We start from the raw sequence: 24,210 nt of genomic DNA, 5'->3' as shown, positions 1-24,210 counted from the left end.
TGCTGGATACTTCTGCAAACGCTTTCTTTTATTGATGTTATTTTTACTGGAGTTCGTTTGTTTGTTGTGTACTACTTCACTTAGCATTGCAAAAATCCCTTGCCTTTAGCCGCTTTATGAAGATAACGACGATACTCACGAAAAAGCGTGTAAGGCAAGTTTTACTGTGTGCAAGACCACCTACTAAAATAAAAACCTACACACGCAAGTGGATACTCGTTACGATGGCTGTTGGGAGCGACCGTAAAGGCATTTCCCATTAGCAGTCGCTCCCTTCAACCACTGCGCCAGCCGCCGAATGTCAGCTTTGCGACATACAGTTCTCAAATCCTTGATTTCAAATAGGACGCGTGCGCAGCGCTGTCTGTAGGCGTATGTCAGTTTGTTTACTCAGCTGTTGGCGTCCTATACAGGGAAGAGAAGACTGAGAGTGAATGAAGAAGTGAGTCATCGGCTGAGTAGCGGTATTTCAGGGAATCGTGGTTACATTTTGTGACTGAGTAACGTGTAGTGGTCGCAGTAGTCAGTCATTATTTTCTTGGCTTTCAAGAGCAATCAGACCTACCGAGTAAGCGAACAATTTATCGTGCTTTGTTTCCTCCAAACGAAGGACTTTAAAGTAAAGTACGGGACTCGAACGATTCGCCAAAGCATCATACTTCTTGTGCAGGTGAGTGGCAACAATCTCTCGCTACTGTCGGTTGTCTCGATATACACAGAAATACTTCGTACATCCGCAGTGCAGTGCTAGTGTCAACACAACAGGTAGCTTACACGGTAGCTTTCAGAAATAATGGATACATTTTCTCTTTCAGTAAGCTGAAATGGCAGCTCTGCAAGGACCTGAACATAGACAGCATCCAGAACAGACAGTAGTTCCACTGTACCCGGTAAATATCCTTGTTAGTGTGTTCATGAGACGGCTTACTGCCGACGACTCACAAGGAAATGCTCACGCCCACAACGTTTCATTTCCAGCACTGGCGGGCAGTCTTCAACAAGTACGATCTGGATAACGATGGACGAATATCATTTTCAGAACTGAAGAATATCATCAATAGTGAATCATACGAGAAAGATATACCAGACTCTGCAGTCAGGGAAATCATGAGACGAGCGGATCAGGACCAGAGTGGATATCTGGAATGGAATGAATTTGAGAAGCTGGTAAAACTGCTTACATTTGTTTCATATTGTGTTGTGTGTACGAAAGTGACTTTTTGTGGCAATTTAATTGACTAGAATTGAAAGATGAAAACTCGAAATTATTAAGTAACCGTTGTACAGGTGACAATATATTCAAAAACATTATTGAGGGCATTGGTATATGATGGATGGTAGGAAGAAATGGAGAAACTTGTGAATGTGCCATTCCCTCCTTTAGTTTATATACAGTTTACTGCTGTATATATCTGAGGAAAGGTTTTTGTTTTCATAAGTTCAGGAATCTGAATATATTTTCATTTTTTTCATAAAAATGCTTATTTCTCTTAACACCAGACTGTTTTGTGTGGGATGTGCACTGTAGTGGTGCTTGTTTACATTCATGTTTTCCTCTTTCTTCATCTGGCTTTTCCATCACTTCTGCAAGCATAGTGTGGCTACAGTGTCTGGCTATACTTGGGGACGTAGTGTTTTCTCATGTCTTCATAGGTATCATTGCAAGAAAATGATTTACAGTTCCACTACATAAGAATTGTGAGGACAATAAGTTGTATTACGGCAATATATACATAGTGGTAGTGATAATCAGGTGTGATTGTTAATATTAGTTTATTTATTCAAGGATCATTTTACAGTGCTATAGGATCTGTCAGATTAATACAATAAAATGTACAAGTCATATTTAGAGACATATGAATATTCAAACATCTTCAGTGAGTAGAGGGCAGATGTTCAACTAGGACGTTTTTGAAGGATCCATCCTGTCATTTGCCTGATGTGATTTAGGAAAACCTAAATCACAATGGCTGATCACAGCATAAGCCTCTAGCCTTCCGAATCTAAGGTCGATGTCTGAACGAATGCACTACCTCATTTGGTTATGCCTAAAATAGATTTTTCATGTTTGTACATATGTGTAAAAGGTTTCTTAATGACAGGAAGTAATTATACACTGCTCGTTTAGTCTCTGCACAATTTTGACTGTACACAACCAACACATTAGCAGATGACTTAATGACCATGCATGCCATTCCTCTCTTACATTTCAATATCTTCCCCTGCATCTCTGAAAAACTGACTGATAATCCTTTCATGACGAGTGAGATATTGAACTCGGAAAAAATGGCAGGGCATTACTGTAATCACCTAGTGATTACCTTTTTTTATATTGTTTTTAATAATCGCAGTTGTAAGCAATCTTTAACTATATTGTATGCAATATTTAAGAGGTACACATTGACTATCAGTACCTTTTAAATAAATGTCTTTTAGTTATCTCTTTCATCTTATTTGGCAAATTATTATAAAATTTTAGTAATAGTAGAAATTGCTGTTTAGAGTTTTTAGTTTCTTTTTCTGTACTAAGTGTAAGACCTAACTGGCTCTTTTGTCAACTTTTTTGTCAGTTGCTTTTGGTTTCCAAAGTTATTGCTACTTTTGTTTTGTGAATACTAATTTACAGAACTCGGTTTATAAGTGTACTGAATAATCCCTGTGATTTTTCTGCTTTTGGCTTCAATACTGTTCGCCCGATGGTTCAAAGTAACTGGTGCTGCTACAAAGCAGTATCATATATCTGCAGCTACTACAGATAAATGACACATTGTAATATTTATTTGTAGATATACATAGCGGTGGAAGCAGCCTGTATAAACAGGTTTATGTGTAAACTCTACAGTTACCTATTCTGTACATAATCACTGTAATGTGCATGGCAGCAATAACTTTTTTTGCTAAAAGTTTAGAATAGAGCCAGTGACATACTTACGTGTTTCGTGCAGGAATGTTGTGCTTGCCGTCAAGTTTGATGGGAACAATATAGGTGTCAGCTGTTCATGTTAACCAGCCAATGAGAGAGCAGTCAGCAGACAACGTGTATTGAAGTAATACATATGGAAGAAAGGCTGCAACATTCCTATAAATGAGGATTGTAAATGTAATTGTTCCTTGTTTGATTCACAGCTATTTAAACTGTGCTAATATCTGCAAACGTAGGACAGTGTCACAATCCATTATAGTTTCAAAAACACAGTGAAATATTTCTCTGCTCTATGTTGCTACCCAGTCGATATGCGTGAACACACTAAGTAAGTGGATCAGTGTTTTTTAATTAAATCATGGGAGGAGGTCAGTGGATCAGTGTTTATTAATACATTGAGTGTGTGACTGCATTGTGCATAAACATTGATCCACCTGTCTTCTCCCACAATTTAATTAAAAAACATTGACCCACTTACGCAGTGTGCTCGTGCAGATTGATTGCGTATTCATTTTACCACCACATTTGATACATTTTCGTGTTTCTGCAATTATTCCATGAGACATGGAGCAATGTCAGTCCACTTTATAGCACTTGCTGCAATAATCACAAAATATTTCTCTTGAGACTCACTAGTACACTGGAAAACAGAAAAGACAGTGGTTTCAATTTCGGCACTAGAAATATGTTGCCTCTCTTCTTGCCTATCATTGATTATGTCAAAGAATCATCCCATTGGCTACACAAAACTGACACATTGCCAATGTAAGAGCAATAGATAAGCACAGCAATGACTGCCGCTGGCCCTGATCTAGACATCAGCCAACTAATTTTATCTTATTTGATTTTTTCTTCATTGTAACTACAGATGGGACACAGGTAGAATTATTGAACATATTCCTTTTTGCTTGATACTATTAGTGTAAGATCTTCATGGACTATAGGGCTGTTACATGCGGGGCTGTGATATGTTCACATTCCTTCCTGGAAAGAAGTTTGTATTATTTCCCAAGTGAGTTTTCATAAGAATATTTTTTTAATGATTTATTAAATTTATTGTATTGATCCACCTTAAGTAGTTTAATCATCCTCTGATATTGCTGCATGTATCACATGCTTAGCTGGGCACTACTTTAGACAACTGTTTTTGACTTGGTTTCACAGTCCTGTTGAGTTTTTTGAAGACAATATTTTTGCTATTTATTATGATTTCCACATTTACAGTTTGAACTTAGTCATTTTCAAGTGGTTAAGGCATTGAAAATAAATGCAGCTCTCCCCCAACCTCTCTACATTGGGTCATAGGTTAATAGAGGAGTGTGCATGTGTGTTCTTTATTTTATTTCATTTTATTATTTTTTTTAAAAAAAGAAAGAAAAACCACTTATCTTCAGGAGGTGAAGTTCCTAATACCACTGACAGATGTCAAAATCCAAGAAACTATCCTAGCTGTCAGAGCTGTTAATTTCTTCTTCGGGGAAGAAATAAAAGGTCAGGAAAGACTAGAAAGGAAAAACATATCACTTGGCTCCCAGGTTAAGAAAGATAAATGTGCTCAAAACAGTAGTTACTAAGGTATGTGGCTTTGGGAAAGAGGGAAACACAGCAAGAGGAAAACAGGTAGTTCTAGACGCTAGCATAGTGTCTTGTGATTTTGTATATGCGTATTAGCAGTACTAAGAGTTTTGCCTCCTCCTTGCCAGCAATTTCATCTTAGAATTCTGTAGTTTTCTCCAGTGAACTTCTCCATTGGTGCAATTAAAATTACTGTGAAGAAAATGCATAAAACTAATGTAACAAAATGGGAAGCAAGATGATTTCGCTAATGAAGTGTAAATACTAAGAAAACTTTATTCTTATGGTTTATTGTGAGGGGTTATACTATTAGTGAACTTGTCTAATTTTGTATGCTTATTGTGCTGTAATAATTTTAACTTAGGTGGATTTCCTGTGCATGCTGTTAGCTAGGCCTTATGTGCAAAATAGGTTGAGTTTTCTGGTACCATAAATTTGCAATGTCTGCAGCAGCTTTATTTTTGTTTATAGGTGCACATGAAAGAGTTTCACAGCCTATTTGGTGTAGCCATTAACAAGTACATACATGCAACAGTGGTGCCACGATCCAGGCTATCTCAGGTGGATCAGGTGGATGGGACAGGGGAGTATGAGGAGCAGTACAGCTGCTGGCCCCCTGCTGTCTGCATGATCATCATCAGCATTGTAGAGGTTTGCAATAGTATATTTCCAAACTAGAACATGTTATTGAAGAATGTTTGCTGACAATGAAAGTGAAGTAATTTGACACAGCATGCAGTGTTAAGTATTCAGGTTTGTGTACGAATATGTATAGGATGATTAAGATGGTTGTGAACTGTATGAACCAGTCATTATAGATAGCTACTCACCATATAGTGGAGATGTTGAGTCGCAGACAGGCACAAGAAAAAGACTGGTAAACAAGTGAGCTTGTGGCCAAAAGTAATTTTTCTAAACACACACACACACACGCGCGCGACCAATGCCTCTGGCTGCTGAGGACGGACTGTGAGCAACTGCACAAGATAGCAATCTGGGCAATGCGGGTAAGGAGGAGGTAGAGTGAGGAATGGGAGGAATAGCGAATAGCACAGTGGGGGTGGGGGTTGTAAAGTGTTGCTTCTGGGAGCATACAGAGACGTAGTGAGGATAGGGTAGGGCAGTTAAGTGCAGTCAGGAGGTTTGATGTTGGATGGGAAAGGGTGGGGAGGGTGAGGAAAGGGAGCAGAAAAGAAGTAAGAGTCTGTGGTTGCATTTCTGGACTAGAAGGCTGTGTAGTGCTGGAATGGGAGCAGGGAAGGGGACTAACAAAGGTTGAGGTCAGGGTGTTTACAGGAACACAAGATATATTGCAGGGAGAGTTCCCACCTGTACAATTCAGAAAAGCTGGTGTTGGTAGGAAGGATCCAGATGTTGCAGGCTTTGAAGGAGTCATTGAAGTGGAAAACATTGTATTGGGCAACGTCCTCAGCAGCTGGATGGTCCAGCTGTCTCTTGGCCACAGTTTGTTGGTGGTCATTCATGTGGACAGGTGGACTGTTTGATGTCATGCCCACATAGAATGCAGCACAATGACTGCAGTATAGTTTGTAGATTATAAGACTGCTTTCACAGGTGACAGGATAGGTGATGTTTGTGACCAGACTGGAGTAGGTGGTAGTGGAGGGAGAATGTATGGGACCGGTCTTTCATCTAGGTCTTTTACAGGGATATGAACCATGAGGCAGGGGGATTGGAAGCAAGGATTGAGTAGGTACAGACAAGAATCATAATATTACTTGCAGACAAAGGCTCCACCACTGCAGTTTTGAAGACAGGGATTACCTGGTGGAAGAATTCCACCAGCTGTCAGATATGTCCACCTACAAACTACACCATAGTGACCCCATTCCAGGAATCCAACAAGATGTCCAGTCTCTTCTCAAATCATTAGGCCCAGCTCAGAATCTCTCCCTGATCCTGACTGTCTCCTCACCTGTAACACTCTCCGCACTCCTATCTTCTACATCGTTGCTAAATTCCATAAACCCAATTGCCCAGTATACACCCTTGTTGGTTGTTACTGGCCCCCACGGTGAGAATCTCTGCTTTCATAGGCCAACACCTTCAGGCTTTTCTTTTGCTTTACTACTTGGTGCCCCACTTCTCTTTATACCAATTTCCCTAATGCCCATGGCCTTGTTGCTATTGAACACTACTTTTACCAATGTCTGATGGATTCTGAGCCTACAACTTCCTTCCTGGTCACCATGATCAACTATGTCCTCACTAAAATGCCACTCTTTTATGTGTGAGAAGAGGGAAGCATTTTTAAATACCACTGATGCTGAGTGTGAATAAAATATAAAGTTTTTAGTTCTATCTAATTAGATAGTGGTAATAGTAAATTCTCCATCACACCATCAGAGCAACTTAATAGTTTGAGCCTCCACCATTCACAAGTACGAACTTGAGTGAAAACTAGAAAATTTCAAGCACAGTTAAGAAAACTTCACATAATACAGTAAAACTTCATTTATATGTTTTTCTCACTTATACTTTTTTTCCCTTCCCCTTTCATGTCCCGGCAAAATATCCACACTGTGCACAAGTTATAATGCAGTATTTCAGAGTGTGTTGCCATGAAGTGGATTGGTAAGGCTGATATTAGACTATAATAAAATTTGATAGTGTAATAAGGAATTCTGTCAAAGTTAGGCATTGATCAAATTTTTTTGATCAAATCTAGCACCTCGCCTTAGACTTGATCAAAGGAAGCGTTCGTCTTATGTTTACTGCATGGATAAATAAACTGCTTGGAGTGCTAGCATTGCTGCAGCTGTCTGATACATAATGTTTATCAATATGACTCCCAGATTTACATGGTGCGTCACATATCTAACGAAATTAATAGAAATATTCGAGGTAGATGAAGCACTGTGTAGCTTACAACATCTCGAATACAAAAAAAGAATTTACTTTCCATTTATTTCATGTGCTACTGGAGCCAAAGAACACTTCAAGAAATTATTAATTAATTTGTTTCTTCTGGTAGGCTGCCTTGCAGCTTCATGGCACAGTGTTTCAGACAAACCATTTGGATCTGTTTCCGAAAAGCCGTATTTGGAAATGAAGTCCATGATCATGGTGGAAATGATCATACTGATGATATTTCACCTAATGATGATGAATGGAATCGACTTGAAGAGCAGGCATCATTTGAGGATTACGTGAATGTTGATAAAAATCTCGTCATTACAGAACCCATGACTATCGCTGAGATAGTTCAATGTGCATTGTGAGACATGGACGAGGAAGAAACTGACATTGAGGATGATACAGAAGAGCCTCAGAATTCCTCCATGGTGTTTAACAATGGAGTAAATGCAATATAAATAATAAAACAATTCGTGATGTGCCACAGTGTTTGTGACAAAATAATGACAAGAGTTATCCCATTTTGAGGATACAGTATATACTATTGCTGCATCAAAGAAAAAATAAGCAAGAATTATGAACCTTTTTGCAAAATGATGTTTTCTTCTGTGTAGAGATTTACATTTTTCTTTATATCTTTGTTAAATATGGTACCCACCATATAGCGGAGATGCTGAATCGCGACTCAGCATCTCCGCTGTATGGTGAGTAGCAACTTTCCTTCTCTGGTATTGTTATATTCCATCCTGGATTTTCCATTGTTTGATTAAACAATTGAATACATTGTTAAATGTAAGATTTACGAAATAACAATTAGGGAAAAGTCATTAGATGATTTTCGTTACTTGCACCAAAAAGTGGGCCACATATTGCCCTACATGTTCTGATATGCAGTTTGGAAGAGTGTACTTAATTTCATATACACTTTCAGTGAGTGTTACAGTACAGAAATTTAAATTGCATTTTAGTTAATTATGAACAAATTACTTTGAATAAGATATTGTTATTGGTGTCTGTGATAGCTCTCAAGGGGAGCTATCATTTTAAATAATCATAATGAATAAATATAGTAGCTTTTCTGAAATAGGAAAGGAGAAAATAGTCAAGAATTTGTGGTGCTACATGACTCCACAGTTCATATAACAAAATTTCGAAGCTGAATTACTAAGAAATGGCTTACTTGCCTTAGTTGCTAATATAAATCAGGTAGCAAACAGTAAACTCATTTGTAAAGGGCAGTTTACTACTACTAATATAAATCAGGTAATGTATTAATGTGAAATTTAATCTGAAATAGTAAACTCAATTGTACTAATTTTTTAAAGGGCAGTTTACTACTGGAACTAGGTATAGACATAACAGTATAAGTCCAGAATGTTACAAGTTCAATCTAAAATGAGCTCTTCAGAGAATGTTGACATGAGGAAGAAATTTCAGATAGGAATGGGAAGGTAGTCCCATTTCACCACCAATATCACCTTACCTTTGAAGGCATCACCTACAAAGAAATACGGGGTACAGCAATGGGTACCCGCATGGCACTATCCTCTGCCAACATATTCATTGGCCATCTAGAGAAATCCTTCCTAACCACCTCAACCTTTGTTATTCATTGTCCTTCACCCACCTATCTCCTTCCCTGCTCCCACTCCAGCCCTATACAGTGTTCTGTTCCACAAATACACACATAATCTCTGAACGTCTCTTCTTTTCTACTCCCTTCTCCCATCCTCCCCACCCTCTCCCTCCCAAAATCTAACCTTCTGACTGCACCTAGTTGCCCTATCCTGTCTGCACTATGTCTCTTGCTCCAACAAGCAGCACTCTACTGTCCCTACCCCCAGTGCCCTACCCTGTCCCCACTATGTCTCTGTATGCTCCCACAAGTAGCACTTTACTGTCCTCCGCCCCTACCCTACCATTCCTCCCCCTCTCCATCCCAGCGTCTTCCTTATCCCAACCACTCAGATTGCTTCTCTGATCTTGTGCAGCTGCTTGCAATCTGGCCTTGGCGGCCAGGGACAGGAGAGTGTGTGTGTGTGTGTGTGTGTGTGTGTGTGTGTGTGTGTGTGTGTGTGTGTGTTTTTACTTGTTTAGCTGTATTTTTGTTGTTCCTGTCTATGGCTCCAATGCACTATATGTTGAGTAGCAATCTATCCTATTCATAATGTTGCACCACATATTAGAGTTTCTTCCTGTTCCATTCACATATGGAACACAAGAAGAAAGATTGCTTATAAATGCCTCTCCACTCACTCTAATCAGTCAGTTGTGTATGCCTGGTCCCTATGGGAACGATCGTAGGAGCTTCGGGATCTTCCTCATTCAATTACTGGTTCTCAAAACTTTGTAAGTAGCTCTTGCAAGACAGTTGATAGTTATCTTCAAGCATTTGCCAGTCCTTGCTTTTCAGCATTTTGTGGAAGCTTTTCCATGAGGCAAAAAGCCTGTTACTGCTTGGTCTGGCCTTGGTGGTTATGTTTATATCTACTGTTAGTCACATTTGACATGGGTCTCTCACACTTTAGAGATTTGCAGATAGTCTTCTTTGTAGACTCACTGACTGACTATTTTATGGATTTCCTACCATGGAACTTAAGTCTGACACTTATTTCACCTATGACTGATCCTATATGATCATTCCATTCCATATCCAAACAAACTGTATCAACCAGTTATTTTTACGAGTTGACTAATTCCAGTTTTGAGTAATTGATATTGTATTCATAGGGTAGCATGTTTGAGTGTTTTGTAACATTTTGAACATTTAGAGCAAGTTGCCAACTATAGCACTTTGAAACCTTACGAAGTTCTGATAGAATATTTGCATAGTTTTCTTTTTTCTCTCTTCAGATAGTACTTCATTATAGATAACTTCAGCACATGCAAAAAAAGGCTGAGCTTAATATTAATATTGTATGCCAGTCCATTAATTTACAGAGCATTGATTGTACACACTAGGATCAGCTACAATTTGATTTTGATTTACTTTATTAAAATAGCTGTGTTCCCATATTTGGATTGGTATGTTCATCTTCTGACGGCTTACATGCTTTTATCAAAATATGTAGAAGGTGGTTTAAAGATAAACTGTCATGAAAAGATGACCAGGAACATACTTCTTAATTGTTCTAACATCATTGGTTATCCAGAATGAGATTTTCACTTTGCAGCGGAGTGTGCGCTGATATGAAACTTCCTGGCAGATTAAAACTGTGTGCCCGACCGAGACTCGAACTCGGGACCTTTGCCTTTCGCGGGCAAGAGCTCTACCATCTGAGCTACCGAAGCACGACTCACGCCCGGTACTCACAGCTTTACTTCTGCCAGTATCTCGTCTCCCACCTTCCAAACTTTACAGAAGCTCTCCTGCGAACCTTGCAGAACTAGCACTCCTGAAAGAAAGGATATAGCGGAGAAATGGCTTAGCCACAGCCTGGGGGATGTTTCCAGAATGAGATTTTCACTCTGCAGCGGAGTGTGCGCTGATATGAAACTTCCTGGCAGATTAAAACTGTGTGCCCGACCGAGACTCGAACTCGGGACCTTTGCCTTTCGCTGGCAGAAGTAAAGCTGTGAGTACCGGGCGTGAGTCGTGCTTCGGTAGCTCAGATGGTAGAGCGCTTGCCCGCGAAAGGCAAAGGTCCCGAGTTCGAGTCTCGGTCGGGCACACAGTTTTAATCTGCCAGGAAGTTTCATCATTGGTTATAATTAACATCATTTACAAATTTAATGTTAGCAGTACTCATAAACACTGTAAAATTCCTTTTCACCAGATAGTCTTTTAGGTTCTTTGAAAAATTAGTGTCATGTATGTTGGCATGCAGTTTTTCAGGCAAACTTCTTAGTAATTTGATACCTGAGACTGGGGTCCTTTTTCAAGCATTGTCAGTCGGTGGGGTATGCTTTGTATGTCATTCTTCCTCCATGTGTTGTGGGTGTGTACACTAGCATTTGTAGTCCACTCTGCACTCTCTTTTGTGACATATAGTGTAGTTTTATATATGTACAAGGAGGTAAAAGTTGAGATGCCTAATCTTTTGAAGCAGTTTCTGCATGTTCAGAAGTCTTTCTTCTTAATATGATTCTGACTGTTTTTTTTAATTTTTTTTTATGTGAACGTCCTTTTTATTTCTTGAATGTTTGAGTTTCTTCACACTATCACTCCATTCTGCAGGTATGGTTTGAAGAGTCCAAGGTGTACTGTGCACAGAAGTTGTTTGTCTGCATACTGTGCTAGCTGCCTCATTATAAGTATGGTGGAGCAGAGTGAAGCAAAGCAAAAGCTGAAATCCTTAACTCTGTTTTCAAATGGTCCTTTAGAAAGGAAAATACAGGAGAACTATCCCTGTTTATACCTCGTATCTCTGAAAAGATGAGCAGTATAAGAATTAGTATCTGTCGTGTTGAGAAAGCTGATGTCATTAAAATTGAAAAAAGCTCCAGCACCCGATGGGATCCGTATCAGATTATATACTGAATTTGCGGCTGAGCTTGCCCCTCTTCTATCTATAATTTACCGTAGATCCCTTGAACAGAAAACCATACCTAGTTCTCAAAAAAAAGCACAGTTCACACCTATCTACAGGAATGGTAGTAGAAGTGATCCACAAAACAACTGCCCAGTATCCTTGATGTCAATTTGTTGTAGAATCTTAGTGCATATTCTGAGTTCAAACATAATAAGGTATCTGGGACAGAATGACTACCACAAAGCCAATCAGTATGGATTTCAAAAACATCAGTTATGTAATATTCAACATCCCCACTCAGTGCCACACCTACGCTTAGTGTCAAAAGTACATCATATGGAGTATCTAGTGAAATTTGTGACTGGACTGAGAACCTTTTGGTAGGCAGGATGTAGCCTGTTATCTTGGATAGAGTGTCGTCGTCAGATGTAGGAGCAGCTACGGGAGTACCCCAGGGAAGTGTGTGTTCACTTCACAAAATGATAAAAGACATAGTATCCTATGACTATGATATCAATGTCACTGTTGGAATCGGCCAACTTGTACAAATACCTGGGTGTAACACTTTGTAGGGGCATGAAATGGAATGAACACACAGGCCCAGTCATGGGTAAAGCGGGTGATAGAATTCAGTTTATTGGTTGAATACTGGAGAAGTGCAATCCGTCTGTGAAGGAGATTGTGTAAAAATCACTTGTGTGACCGGTTTTAGAATACTGCACAAGTGTGTGAGGAGCATATTGAATGTATACATAGAAGAGCAGCATGAATGGTCACAGGTTTGTTTGATTTGTTGGAGAATGTCATAGAGGTATGGAAGAAACTGAACTGGGAAACCATTGAAGACAGACATAAACTATTCTGAGAAAGTCTGTTAACAAAGTTTCAAGAACCGGCTTTAAATGATGACTCTGGGAATATACTACAGACCCTTACGTATTGCTCACATAGGTTCAAATGGCTGCTCTGAGCACTATGCGACTTAACTTCTGAGGTCATCAGTCGCCTGCTCACATAGGGATCATGGGGATAAGATTAGAATAATTACTGCATGCCAGAGGCATTCAGTCAGTCATTCTTCTTCTGCTCCATATGTGAATGGAACAGAAGGAAACCCTAATAACTAGTTCAATGAGAAATACCCTGTGCCAACTCCTCACAGTGGTTTGCAGAGTGTAGATGTAGATGCAGATGCAGAAATGAAAACCAATAGGTTTCACTCGCTACGAGACTGTACATGATGATGCAATGTGGCAATAAAATAGAAATATACAGTGTTTTAGAAAAAGAGCCCTTGTATTACTAGTAAGTCAAATTCAGACTGGTATTTCAGATTAAATATGGGGCATTAAACAGAGAAAAAGTGGCATACAGAGATTTTCTATGTTAGTAATGTTTTTTATTTGAACAGTGCTGTTGACAGTTCATACCAAATGTATTATATATTTAGTGCCAAAGAGTTAATTGAGTAGACAGAAAAGTTGCTCTGCAGGTTAGCCAACCAAGGGGCTAACAATTGTTTTGAGGGTGTGTGCATGCGAGGATGGGACCATGATCACTTTCAGTACTTCTTTCTTTTCTGTGCTGCTATCTTTACCTCAGACCATATGTTTTCTCAGACTTGGTCTGGACGATGGATTCCTTCACAACCAGGCTTGTCTACCAGGACACCAATTATGGATTCAGTCACTTTATTTATTTATTTTCTCAAAACTTCACAACATTTGTTTTGTTTAACTCTTGTTTGGTCCTCACAAAGTTGAGCCCTCCATCTTTTCAAAAAAATTTCAGGCATGTGGGCTGCGTGGGGCAGGCTGCCCAAAGCCCTGTGTGGTAGTCAGTCCATGTGGTAGGGTGTAAAGTACTTGCATGGTGGTAGCCCCTCTCTGCATAGGGATCTCACTGTTGATGTCAGAGCTGTTACCTCTCCACGCCTGCCAAGGATTAGGTATCTGTCTTTTCTGGGGCACTGTAATTTTGAAGCAGTGGCACCAAGCCAGATGGTCTCTGCTGTGGCTCAGTGGTGCCAATGGGGAGAGTCCTTGGCCAGAGAAGGTGGAATCGTGGTGGTTATCTCTGTCAGTAAAAAAATCCAAGTCACCAGTCAGTGACCATGATGGCAAGCATTGTTTCTTACCCCCAATGCAATGCTTTAAATGCCAATACTTTGGGTATATTTTCCTCATTGTATGAATAACCCACTTTGTGGTGGCTGTTTGGTTACGTCGTGAAAACTCATCATGTGAGCAATGATAATTCAGTGTCAATTGTGGATTCTGGTGACAGCCCCACTCCCTCCCACGTATTTCCAATCCCTGAAATGTGCTACCTTAGTATGGAATGGAAAGCCCACAAACTTAGTGTTTCTGATCACCTTTCACATTTTGAAGCCCAGGAAAACTAAGATCAGTTATATACTTTCCCATTGGGTCCGAATTTTGTCACTACCTTGGACAAGGCATTAACAGTTCCTCTTGTACTTAAATACTGCTTCTCTCCATTCATTAAGTGTTGCTCTCTGTTAGGTGTGTAACTAAATTGTGTGCTTCCTCAGCACTGTACCTGGGGACCTCGACTCCCCGCATCCTGGCCAGAGAAGAACATCAACCTCTAGCATCAAATGGTGACAGGGAGCCCTTCTGAGTAGACAGTTACTGATGTGGAAATGGCCATCTTCATTGATATCTTCATCAACAAGTCTCTGCCCCCTGCCTTTTTCATCTTTGGGATTTCAGTGCGCTGACCACCTGTGGTGAAGTACCCTGTTGTTTTGTAGGGACCTTATGTGTGCCTAACTTCTTTCTGATCCTGATCTTCGTAAGTACCCCAATTCCCTTTAGTACAGCCCGTTGCAGCTTTTCAGCTGTTGATCTTTTCCTCGAATCCTGTGGCCTCACTGCAATGAGTGCTAAACAGTAGTTTTTGTAACTGTGCAACATCTTAAGCCACATTCTTTGCAGACTGCCCTCGTCACTCTTAAGTGGGCCATTGGACAGGCTCACTGCCCAGCAAATGCAGTAAGAAGTGTTGCAGTGAGTGTTGCGTCCCCTCGTGTTTACCGTGCACCTCTTCATCCTAGGTGTGGGGCCAGCTCTGGGTTCTACTGGGCTGCCTAAGATAAATAACTGTTCTGAGCCTCCTCCTTCATTGTGTTATTTCTGCTGATGCATGGATTCTTGCTGAACACCTTGTGGCCCACTTCCTAGTGCATCACTTGCTACTATTCTTCTGGCCTTCTCACTTCAGTCAGTGTGCATGCTATTCAGTGAACATCTTGGAGTTACTACATTGGGTGCTGTGGTGCTAATAGTGTGCAGTATACCCACACTGGATGCACTATAGAAACAACGTACAAATGGGGGGTAACACTGTCCTTTATCGCTTTTTTTCTGTCTAGATTTGTGAGAATATATTTAGGTGTGATAAAGGAATTACTGTAGATTTGTTTCATTATGAGAAGGTATGTAATTGTGTCAGTTTACTATAGGAAACCATCACAAGGCCTGCATAAACCTGATATTACTTTGTGTTTCACACTCCATTTTTAATTTTGTACTCTAATTATTTATTTCTTATGGTCTTGTCATACATTATGTTAACGCAGTAACATCATGTTATAGGTTTCAGTTTACCAATAGCAGTGGCATGTTGCTGTTTGTCTCTTTGCACGAGCCTAAGTGTTAAATTGAAAAGAGCTTCATTTTAAAAATTTCCCAGCCAAACATGTCTCAAGAACAATATCTTAAAGCTGTATCAAGAACAGATTTCACACCCAATGTAAACTCTAAATTGTATGTTGTGTGTAGGCTTTGTTTTCGAGAGTCCAACTGTCAGTCCGGATTAAAAAAATAAGAAATTGCAGGACGTGTAGTTCCCTCTGTTTCCCAATTTTATTCAACTGACAAAGTTGAACAAGTAAAACAAGAGTGTAGACCTGATACAAACATTCAGTGAACGTAAAATAAAAAATTAAAATGTAAAAATACTGAGCAAACCTATGATATAAAAGCCATTACTTTAAGTGTCTCCTTGCATGACTATCATGACAGCAATAATTGTCTTTCTGATTGTTTGTCTGCTCCAAGAAAATGCTTTTTATTCTTGGATCTAATATTTTAAGCTGCAATCAAGATGCAGTTGTTGTGTCTGGGGTGCTTCCCACTGCATGCTGAGTTAAGGTGGCCCTATACCCTACCTCGTCTGCAAGCCGCCTTAGTCATCCCCCTTCCACTCTGTTTTTAATTACATGTAGACTTGTTTATTTTTCTACTGTACCCTTTTTTACAATTTAAGCGTACCCATTCATATGGCACTCTGATGAATGCAAGACCTGAGCGATTTCTTTTACTTCATACTAGTTGATGGGAAAAGAACAGTTGAACAGGCATTTATGCTTTCTTTGAGAGAGTGAGAATTCTATTCCCATCTTTAGAGCAGTGTGACAGTACCAGACTGAGGGCAATGTTGTAGGGGGAGGAATGCCTCCTGTTTCATACTGAGCCATACTGCATAACATTATTGAAGAACCGCAGCTGTTATTTCACACAATACCATATTATTCAGCATGAACACTTAGCATCCCTGTGGCAGGTCTGAATCTTTGACGACACCTACTTTGACGACCAACCCATATCCTTAGTACCAAGAAATCCTCATATCAGTCACAGCATTCCATGTGAGAACTATGTAGCCCAACATTAATGCTTTTGGATGAACTGTAACTGTTCCAATATGTTAGATTTTGGGCAATCTTTCACCAACATGCTTTTCACTCCATGAATGTTCTTAAGAAGGCAACATTTTCTTTATCACTTGTGAAAATTATTATCACAAACACTGGACTTTAGAATAATAGTGTGTTGCAACATTACAGATAGTGCTGAAAATCATATAAATTTAAATACTGCTACCTACATCATCATTAAAGTGTATCACAGATTTGACATATTTATTAGTGACAGGTTTTAAAGAAATATCAGTCTTTGGAGTAACGTGCCAACAAATACAGTGAACTTCTTGTAGATAGTGTGTGAACATAGTGGAAATTTCTGTAGTATCTTGCTATTTACGATGTAAAACTTTGAGGGCAATTGATGGATGTAACTAAAAGTAAATATTGATAACTGCTGTGACCTATGATGGGGTTTTAAGATGGTGGGGCAGCTGCAACAACAGCTGATTCCCAGTAACCAATAATGTAACAATAACATGATATGCATTCAATAATGGGTACAAATAAGTCTATGTTCGTAATGTAAATCAGTAGTTTTCAGAGCATTGCAAATAAAATTTTCATATCTTGGTGATGTGTTACATATTTGTTTGTCACCTCAGCCAAGATTTAGTACTTCATACTAAATCATTAATAATTATTTCAGCTGAGTGAATGTCGATACACAGCACACATAGAAAGTCACGTAATGGTCATCCAGAAAATGTGAGCAGTTTTCAGTTGTATAGATGATATCAGTTTGTTTGTCATTGTCTACCCCCTCTTACATTGGCTATCTCCAACTTAAAATGATTATATATTGCCAACATTTGCTTTGTACTGCACATGAGTACCATGTGTCCCACAGATGTATTCAGCTACTTACTGCACCCAATTGTTTTCATACTACAGGTGTTGAAGTTAATTCGAAAACAAAATGTCTTGAATTTGGCAATGAGGGAGTTGGCAAGTGTGTGTGTGTGTGTGTGTGTGTGTGTGTGTGTGTGTGTGTGTGTGTTTTTTTTAGAGAGAGAGAGAGAGAGAGAGAGAGAGAGAGAGAGAGAGAGATTTCTGTAAACTGATAAAATGATTATAAACTTTTTGGATGGCTGAAAATAATTTAAATTGATGACTACAATAATTAAACATAATGAACACCTACAGCTTGTATAGGGCATACATTCAACAAGCTTGTGTGTGCGTGTGTGTGGGGGGGGGGGGGGGGGGGGGGAGGCAGGAGGACTGGAAAATAGGGAAGAGGAGCTGGCAGAAGTGAAGCTGTGATGGTGGGTCATGAGTTATGCTTTGATAGCTTGGTGAGTGTGAGGATTGCATATAAAAGGCATTCTTTCAGACTCGAGTGCCAGGCTTTTACACAGTTTCAGTCTGTCAGGAAGTTGTAATACTAGGCTAATACTAACATCCATCATACAATCAGTTAAGCAGTTTCAGATTAGTGAAATTTTTCTATAAAAGTAAATATTTTGTGACGGTGTAGAATTGTGCGAAGCAAATGCCTGTGTGAAAGTGGGAACTATGCCCATCACATGTGGGATACTGCATTAAATCTGTCTTGTTTTTAAGGACACACACACACACGGCATGCACGCGCATCCCATTTCGCCAAGTCATGTTGGGTGTGGTGTCCACTGCTTATGGCCTAGTGGCTAGCGTTGCTGCCTATGGGTTCGATTTCCAGCCAGGTTGGGAATTTTCTCTGCTGAGGGGACAGAGTGTTTATATTGTCCTCATTATTTCATCATAATCATGTGTGACAGTGGCTAGATTGGGCTGTGTAAAATATTGGACTGTATAAAAACTGGGACTTTGTGCAGGCGCTGATGACCTCGCAGTTGAGTGCCCCACAAACCAAACATCAATTCCATGTTTGGTGTGGTGTGGTGTGGTGTGGTGTGGTGTTGAAATGTATGTCCTGTGGTAATTCTCATTTGGTCATAGAAATTGCTCTTTCTTGTTGTTGTTTGTTTCATAGTATTCAGTATATAGCAGTCTTTTTGTTGATGCCCAAAGATTTCAGTTTTGAGAAATACAAATGATGGAGGTGTATATGCCTAGGGAAAAGAACAATTTGTGGGAGATCAAATAAAATAAGTAGATACTCATTTTTCTCTTCTTTCTTTTTTTCTTTATCCCTTTACCCTAAGAAAAGGCAAACATTAGTAGGAGAGATGTTGAATATGAAGACTTTCCTACACAGTAATTTTATGTTTTATCTGTCTTCAGGTGATTACATTCCTGTTTGATGTTGTTACTATGGGAACAACAGCAGCAGACGGTCCTGCTGCAGTGGCACTTATGTATGATCCACATAAACGATACGAAGCCTGGCGCTACCTGACTTACATGTTTGTTCATGTTCGGTAAGTATTCCCAGAAGTAACAGTTATCTTAGTACTTCTTTTTCAGTTCCATTTTTAACATTTAGTGCTATTTAGTTATTTGCTGGATTCAATACTTGTATTGCTATGCTTTTCAGAATATAGGGTCATTACAAATGATTTAAGTAGTTTTGTGTATGTATCCTAATTGTGTTTTTGGACAATACATTAAGCTTTGCAGTCATCCAGAGAAACTCTGTTTCTTTTCACAAATGCTCATTTCTGTCCCTTAAGTGCCAATTTTGCAAATATGACACTCAACCAATGACCCTCCCCTCTCCCATGTCCTGCCTGCACACACACACACACAGTCACGTGGGACTAAGTTTAGTTAATGTGAAGAATGTGACAATAATTGTTGAACTCTTACTTCCAGCATAAGACTGATGCAACAGTATTTTAGTGCAGTCCCTTCTGTCTGAACTGGAGTCCTTCACATTACCACTTCTCCTCGAGGTCCCTTCACATACACTTCCATGGTGTACATCTATGCTGAATATTCTTCTGTACCTTTCGCATGGCCCTAAGGACTCCATTAACCCTGCGGCTCTTCACTATCACTTCCTATCGATTCTCAACATGTACCGGGGCCATGAAGTGGTTTACACATAGACTTTGTGTGTATTCATGGCGGACATACTGAACAGCCCTCCTTGTCACATGACTCCAGTGTTTTCACTGCAGAGCTGGTGGCCATATCTCATGCTCTTTAGCACATCTGCTCATGCCATGGCGAGTCATTTCTCCTGTGTACTGACTCCTTGAGCAGCCTCCAAGCTATTGACCAGTGCTATCCTCGCCATCCTTTGGTAGCATCCATTCAGGAGTCCATCTATACCCTGGAATGGCCCCATTGTTCAGTGGTGTTTGTGTGGACCACAGGACACGTCAGAATCCCAGGCTACGAACTTGCCAACGGGCTGTCCAAACATGCTATGGAGATGGGCATCTCCAAAACTGACCTGCGTTCTGTCTTACGCCGCAGGGTTTTTCGGCTTTGGGAGACGGAATGGTATAACAGTATGCACAACAAACTTCGTGTCATTAAGGAGACTAAAAATTTGTGGAAGTCTTCCATGCACTCCTCTCGCAGGGAATCAGTTGTCCTAACTTTCTCAGCACCCTACCATTGGTGTTGGGTGGCAGTGCCTCAACATCAGCTTTAGTTCTACGTTTTATTTGTGAGGTGGGTATTACCATTTGATCCAAGTTTTAGCACATGTCCTTTGTCCCTCTGTGTCCTCCACCCTAGTGCTTATAGGGTGGAGGTTTTAATGCATTGCAGAGTGGCTGGCTTCTCTGTTTCATTCGCATGGTCAGCCAGCCATGTTAATCCGCTCTCTTGTTTTGAACTCTTCTACATGTTTATTGCATCTCTCTGTGTTTTTCTTGCCCGATATTGTCCATTTTTGTGTTTGTTACCCCTTTATCATTCTTGTGGTTTTCTGCTTTCTTCCAGCTGTGCTTTGTATATCTCAATTATTTTACTACCACCCTTGTGGAATTATTTTAATCGGAACAAGGGACCAATGATCTAGCAGTGTGGTCCCTCCCCCTCTTTTAAACCAACCAACCAACCAAACCCCTCCCTCACCACACAACATTCGGTGACTTGCGGAGTATTTTTGTAGATATGAATGTGGATGTGTCATCCTCTTGACTGTGGAATGTGATCCTATGGTTTCCTGAGAATACAGTGGAAACCAATTGATGACAAAGTGGCTGACTATGGAGTTCATTGTCCAATCCAGTGTTTGAAGTTGGGAGCTTTTGGACAGGATCAGATGACTACAGGACATTGATTAGTGGGATAGAGGAAGTAGTTGTTTTAACTCTGTCTCACATAAGAAAACAAGGATGGTGACCATTATTTAGATTGGTGGCATACTTGTAGCAGAGTATAAAAATTATCCAGGTCTCCCAACAAACATTTCAGTGGAAGTCTGTGGAGCAATACATTGTGTGATTTACCTCGCCCACTGCACGATGCGATGGGACTTCACTGGTGCAACAGAAAATCAGAGACAATGGACGAAAAGGCATGTTTCAAAAGTTCTTGCAAATGGAATAAATGCTGCATTAGCAAAAGAACATTTCTGTCTTGGAAGAAAATTCTTTACAGTAAGAAGTGTACCTTCTTTCAAATCAGACTGATGCTTCTGTGATGCAATGACATCAATAAACTCTTCAGCAGTAAACAACACTCTCAGCAAAGCAAATTAACATATCAACAACTTGGAAAGCAAGGTTGTGAAGTTCAAATGTATTTCACCAGCACTAACATGATCAAATATTCTATGTTCACAACTATGATGTACTATTCACTTCAAAGTCCGCAGCTCGTGGTCTCACGGTCGAGTTCTCGCTTCCCGAGCCATGGGGTCCCAGGTTCGATTCCCAGCAGGGTCAGGAATTTTCACCTGCCTCGAGATGACTGGGTTTTTGTGTTGTCCTCATCATTTCATCATCAGTCATGAAAGTGGTGAGATTGGTCTGAGAAAAGGCTGGGAATTTGTACGGGCACTGATACTGCACAGTTGAGTGCCCCACAAACCAAACATCATCATTATCATCTAATCACTTCAACTTTAAACTCCCTGGTATCTTAGAACATTATTCATGCAGTAACAGCTTCACTGTAATTATGTGAAGGTTGCTTTAAGGTTGCATGGAACCTGTTTATGCTTCTCTCTCTCTCTCTCTCTCTCTCTCTCTCTCTCTCTCTCTCTCTCTCTCTGACTCTACATGTCTGTATGCAGCCCCCCCTCCACCCCCCCCCCCCCACACCCACATACACCCACCTGTGTGGGCAACGGTTATAATTTCCAGCGCACACATACACTATTATACACTATTTGCATGCTAAAATCAGCCTAGAAAGTACTCTTTTTTTTTTTTAATTACCCCATATGTGCTGGTTGCTCTAATGGGTAATTGTCTTCTTTTCAGTCCATTCCACTTGATTGCAAATCTTCTAGTCCAGATACTTCTTGGGATACCATTAGAAATGGTGCATCATGGATGGAGAGTTCTGATAGTTTATTTTGCTGGAGTAATTGCTGGTTCATTGGGGACCTCTGTGTCTGATCCAAGTGTTTACTTAGCAGGTGCATCAGGTGGTGTATACGCTCTAATTACAGCACATGTGGCCACAATAATAATGGTTAGTAAACTTGTCTCAGAAACCTCCAGTAGTATTTATACACCAGTTAATGTGAATATATTGCTTTGTGAGTTTGTATGTTTGAAAATAGATAGATTAATTGTATGTCTTGTATTTTTGCCAGAACTGGAATGAGATGAAGTTTGCGATTCTGCAGGCTCTTGTATTTTTTATCCTTGCTGGTAGTGATATTGGATCTGCTGTCTACAATCGTTATGTCCTTAAGGAAAAAACACAGGTAAGTAGTAATTTTTTAGTACAATACAGACATTAATTTTTCTGTTATTACATCCTAATGATGTCTGATCATCAAATTTTTTTATTTCTTGTGTGTTAGGTTTGTTGAATGGGCAATAAAATATATAAAGACATATGTTACATGCTAGCATACTTTTACAGTATCACTAAAAACAATACGGCACATAAGTACAGGCAGTTGCTTAAGTAGACAGTGATAATGTCTTCGTGTTTTACTTCAGATTTTCTGTTCTTGTGGATGAACCTTGTACTAACTGCAGGGATTTCCCTTTTGCTTGAATTTATGGTGTACATTTCTTTAGTCTTCATAGCCGGGAATGATCTTGGATCCAGTACATACTATAAATTGTCAGAGATGCTCAGTTGGATTGAGATTAATGGTCTGTACCAACCATTAGGTTTAATTAACTTCTGATATTGAAAACACATGGGTGTACTGTTGTGTGATTTACAGCAGCCTAATGATGTTAAAGAAAAGAATTAATCATAAAATTATTGTCCTTGAGCCTGGAGAACTGCCATATTATATAATGTCGACCAACACAAGCTGTATGTTCTGCTACTGGTATTCAGTCCACTCATGAAATTATGTCAACCACTGCAACTAATGTGTTAATCTAGGGGTCTCCAAAATACACACTGCATCAAGCTCACAAAGAGATTTAATCTGGCCTGTGCTACAGTGAAAGTCTTTTTAAAGCAGTGCATGATTCTTCCTGCTTGTTTGACTCTTAAGAGAAGTCACTAACTGTAGATGTATTTCACCTTTGGCCTCTTGCTCATAGTTCTTGTGTCAGATCATTTTTATGGCAATGAAACTTCAGGGTGAAAAAACAACAAAAGCTTAGGAAAGCCACTCTGTCAACTGCAGCTGATTAATAGGTGGCACATACATACTTAACACCCCAGAAAATTGCACTATAGTTCAAATAAAATAACTTTCCAGTTGACAAATGAATGTGGCAAGGGCAGTGATGCTGGCTAGTATGCAACATTCCATGAGAGCTCATGAGGGATCAACAAAAAGCACTGTATAGCTTGACTCCCCCCCCCCCCCCCTCCCTCCCTCTCTCTCTCTCTCTCTCTCTCTCTCTCTCTCTCTCTCTGTCTCTCTCTCTCTCTCTCTCTCTCTGTCTGTTCTCTTCTCCCCCTCCCCATGTTTATTTCTATGTTATATCTTCCAAGAGCCTTTCTTAAACTATGTGTCTGCTTGCAGCAATCCCATCAGTGTTTTAAAGTGTTTTTACCTTGCCCAAACTCAGTTTATCTGTATCCAACGTAATTTGTCAACTTGTTTCCACACATTATAGCCTCTGCCTATAAGTAATATGGTAATGATGTTTTTCACCTCTGCAAGGCACTGTTCTTAAGTTCATTCAGTATTGTAGTAACAGAACAAATGTTTGAAAAAATAATAGTCGTTAACTTAATCATCTTGACTGTAACATTCCACTCCCTGTTGTCCTCCAATCCTTCATGTTCTTTCTAGCAGTCGCCATACCTCTCCTGCCTTTCAAACAGTGTTAAATGTCCCTTCATTTACTTGCAACATAACAACTGATAACTGTACAATTTTGAATATCTGTTTTCACAAATTTATTGCTTTATTTTTCTGTATTGACCTAGACATCACTTTCAGACCTAATATAAACTGACCTTGAAACTTCAGGGTGAAAACAACAATAAAAGATTAGGAAAGCCACTCTCTCAATTGCAGTTGATTAATAGGTGGTACATACACATTTACCACCCTGTGTCTGATTTTCATCATACCGGAAGTGGAAGTCCCACTTTGTGGACCATTCATGGAATTGCACTAATAAATTCTATAC

General features: G+C 39.8%; 1 protein-coding gene across 1 annotated transcript in view; it reads left to right on the top strand.

The window, feature by feature from the left end:
* The first annotated feature begins 472 nt into the window (after window positions 1-472).
* The window catches only part of LOC124545271 (rhomboid-related protein 2-like), a 51,618-nt gene continuing 27,880 nt past the window's right edge, over window positions 473-24,210 (top strand). Inside the window, exons 1-7 of the mRNA XM_047124153.1 lie at window positions 473-670; window positions 816-890; window positions 979-1,167; window positions 4,970-5,149; window positions 18,803-18,939; window positions 21,907-22,120; window positions 22,245-22,358. Of these exons, the coding sequence (XP_046980109.1) occupies window positions 825-890; window positions 979-1,167; window positions 4,970-5,149; window positions 18,803-18,939; window positions 21,907-22,120; window positions 22,245-22,358 (900 nt within the window). The 5' untranslated portion in view covers window positions 473-670; window positions 816-824. The remainder of the gene's footprint in view (window positions 671-815; window positions 891-978; window positions 1,168-4,969; window positions 5,150-18,802; window positions 18,940-21,906; window positions 22,121-22,244; window positions 22,359-24,210) is intronic.

This window comes from Schistocerca americana, chromosome 8 (assembly GCF_021461395.2).
Source record: "Schistocerca americana isolate TAMUIC-IGC-003095 chromosome 8, iqSchAmer2.1, whole genome shotgun sequence".
NCBI classification, from domain to species: domain Eukaryota; kingdom Metazoa; phylum Arthropoda; class Insecta; order Orthoptera; family Acrididae; genus Schistocerca; species Schistocerca americana.
This window is presented reverse-complemented; position numbering and strand designations above follow the sequence as displayed.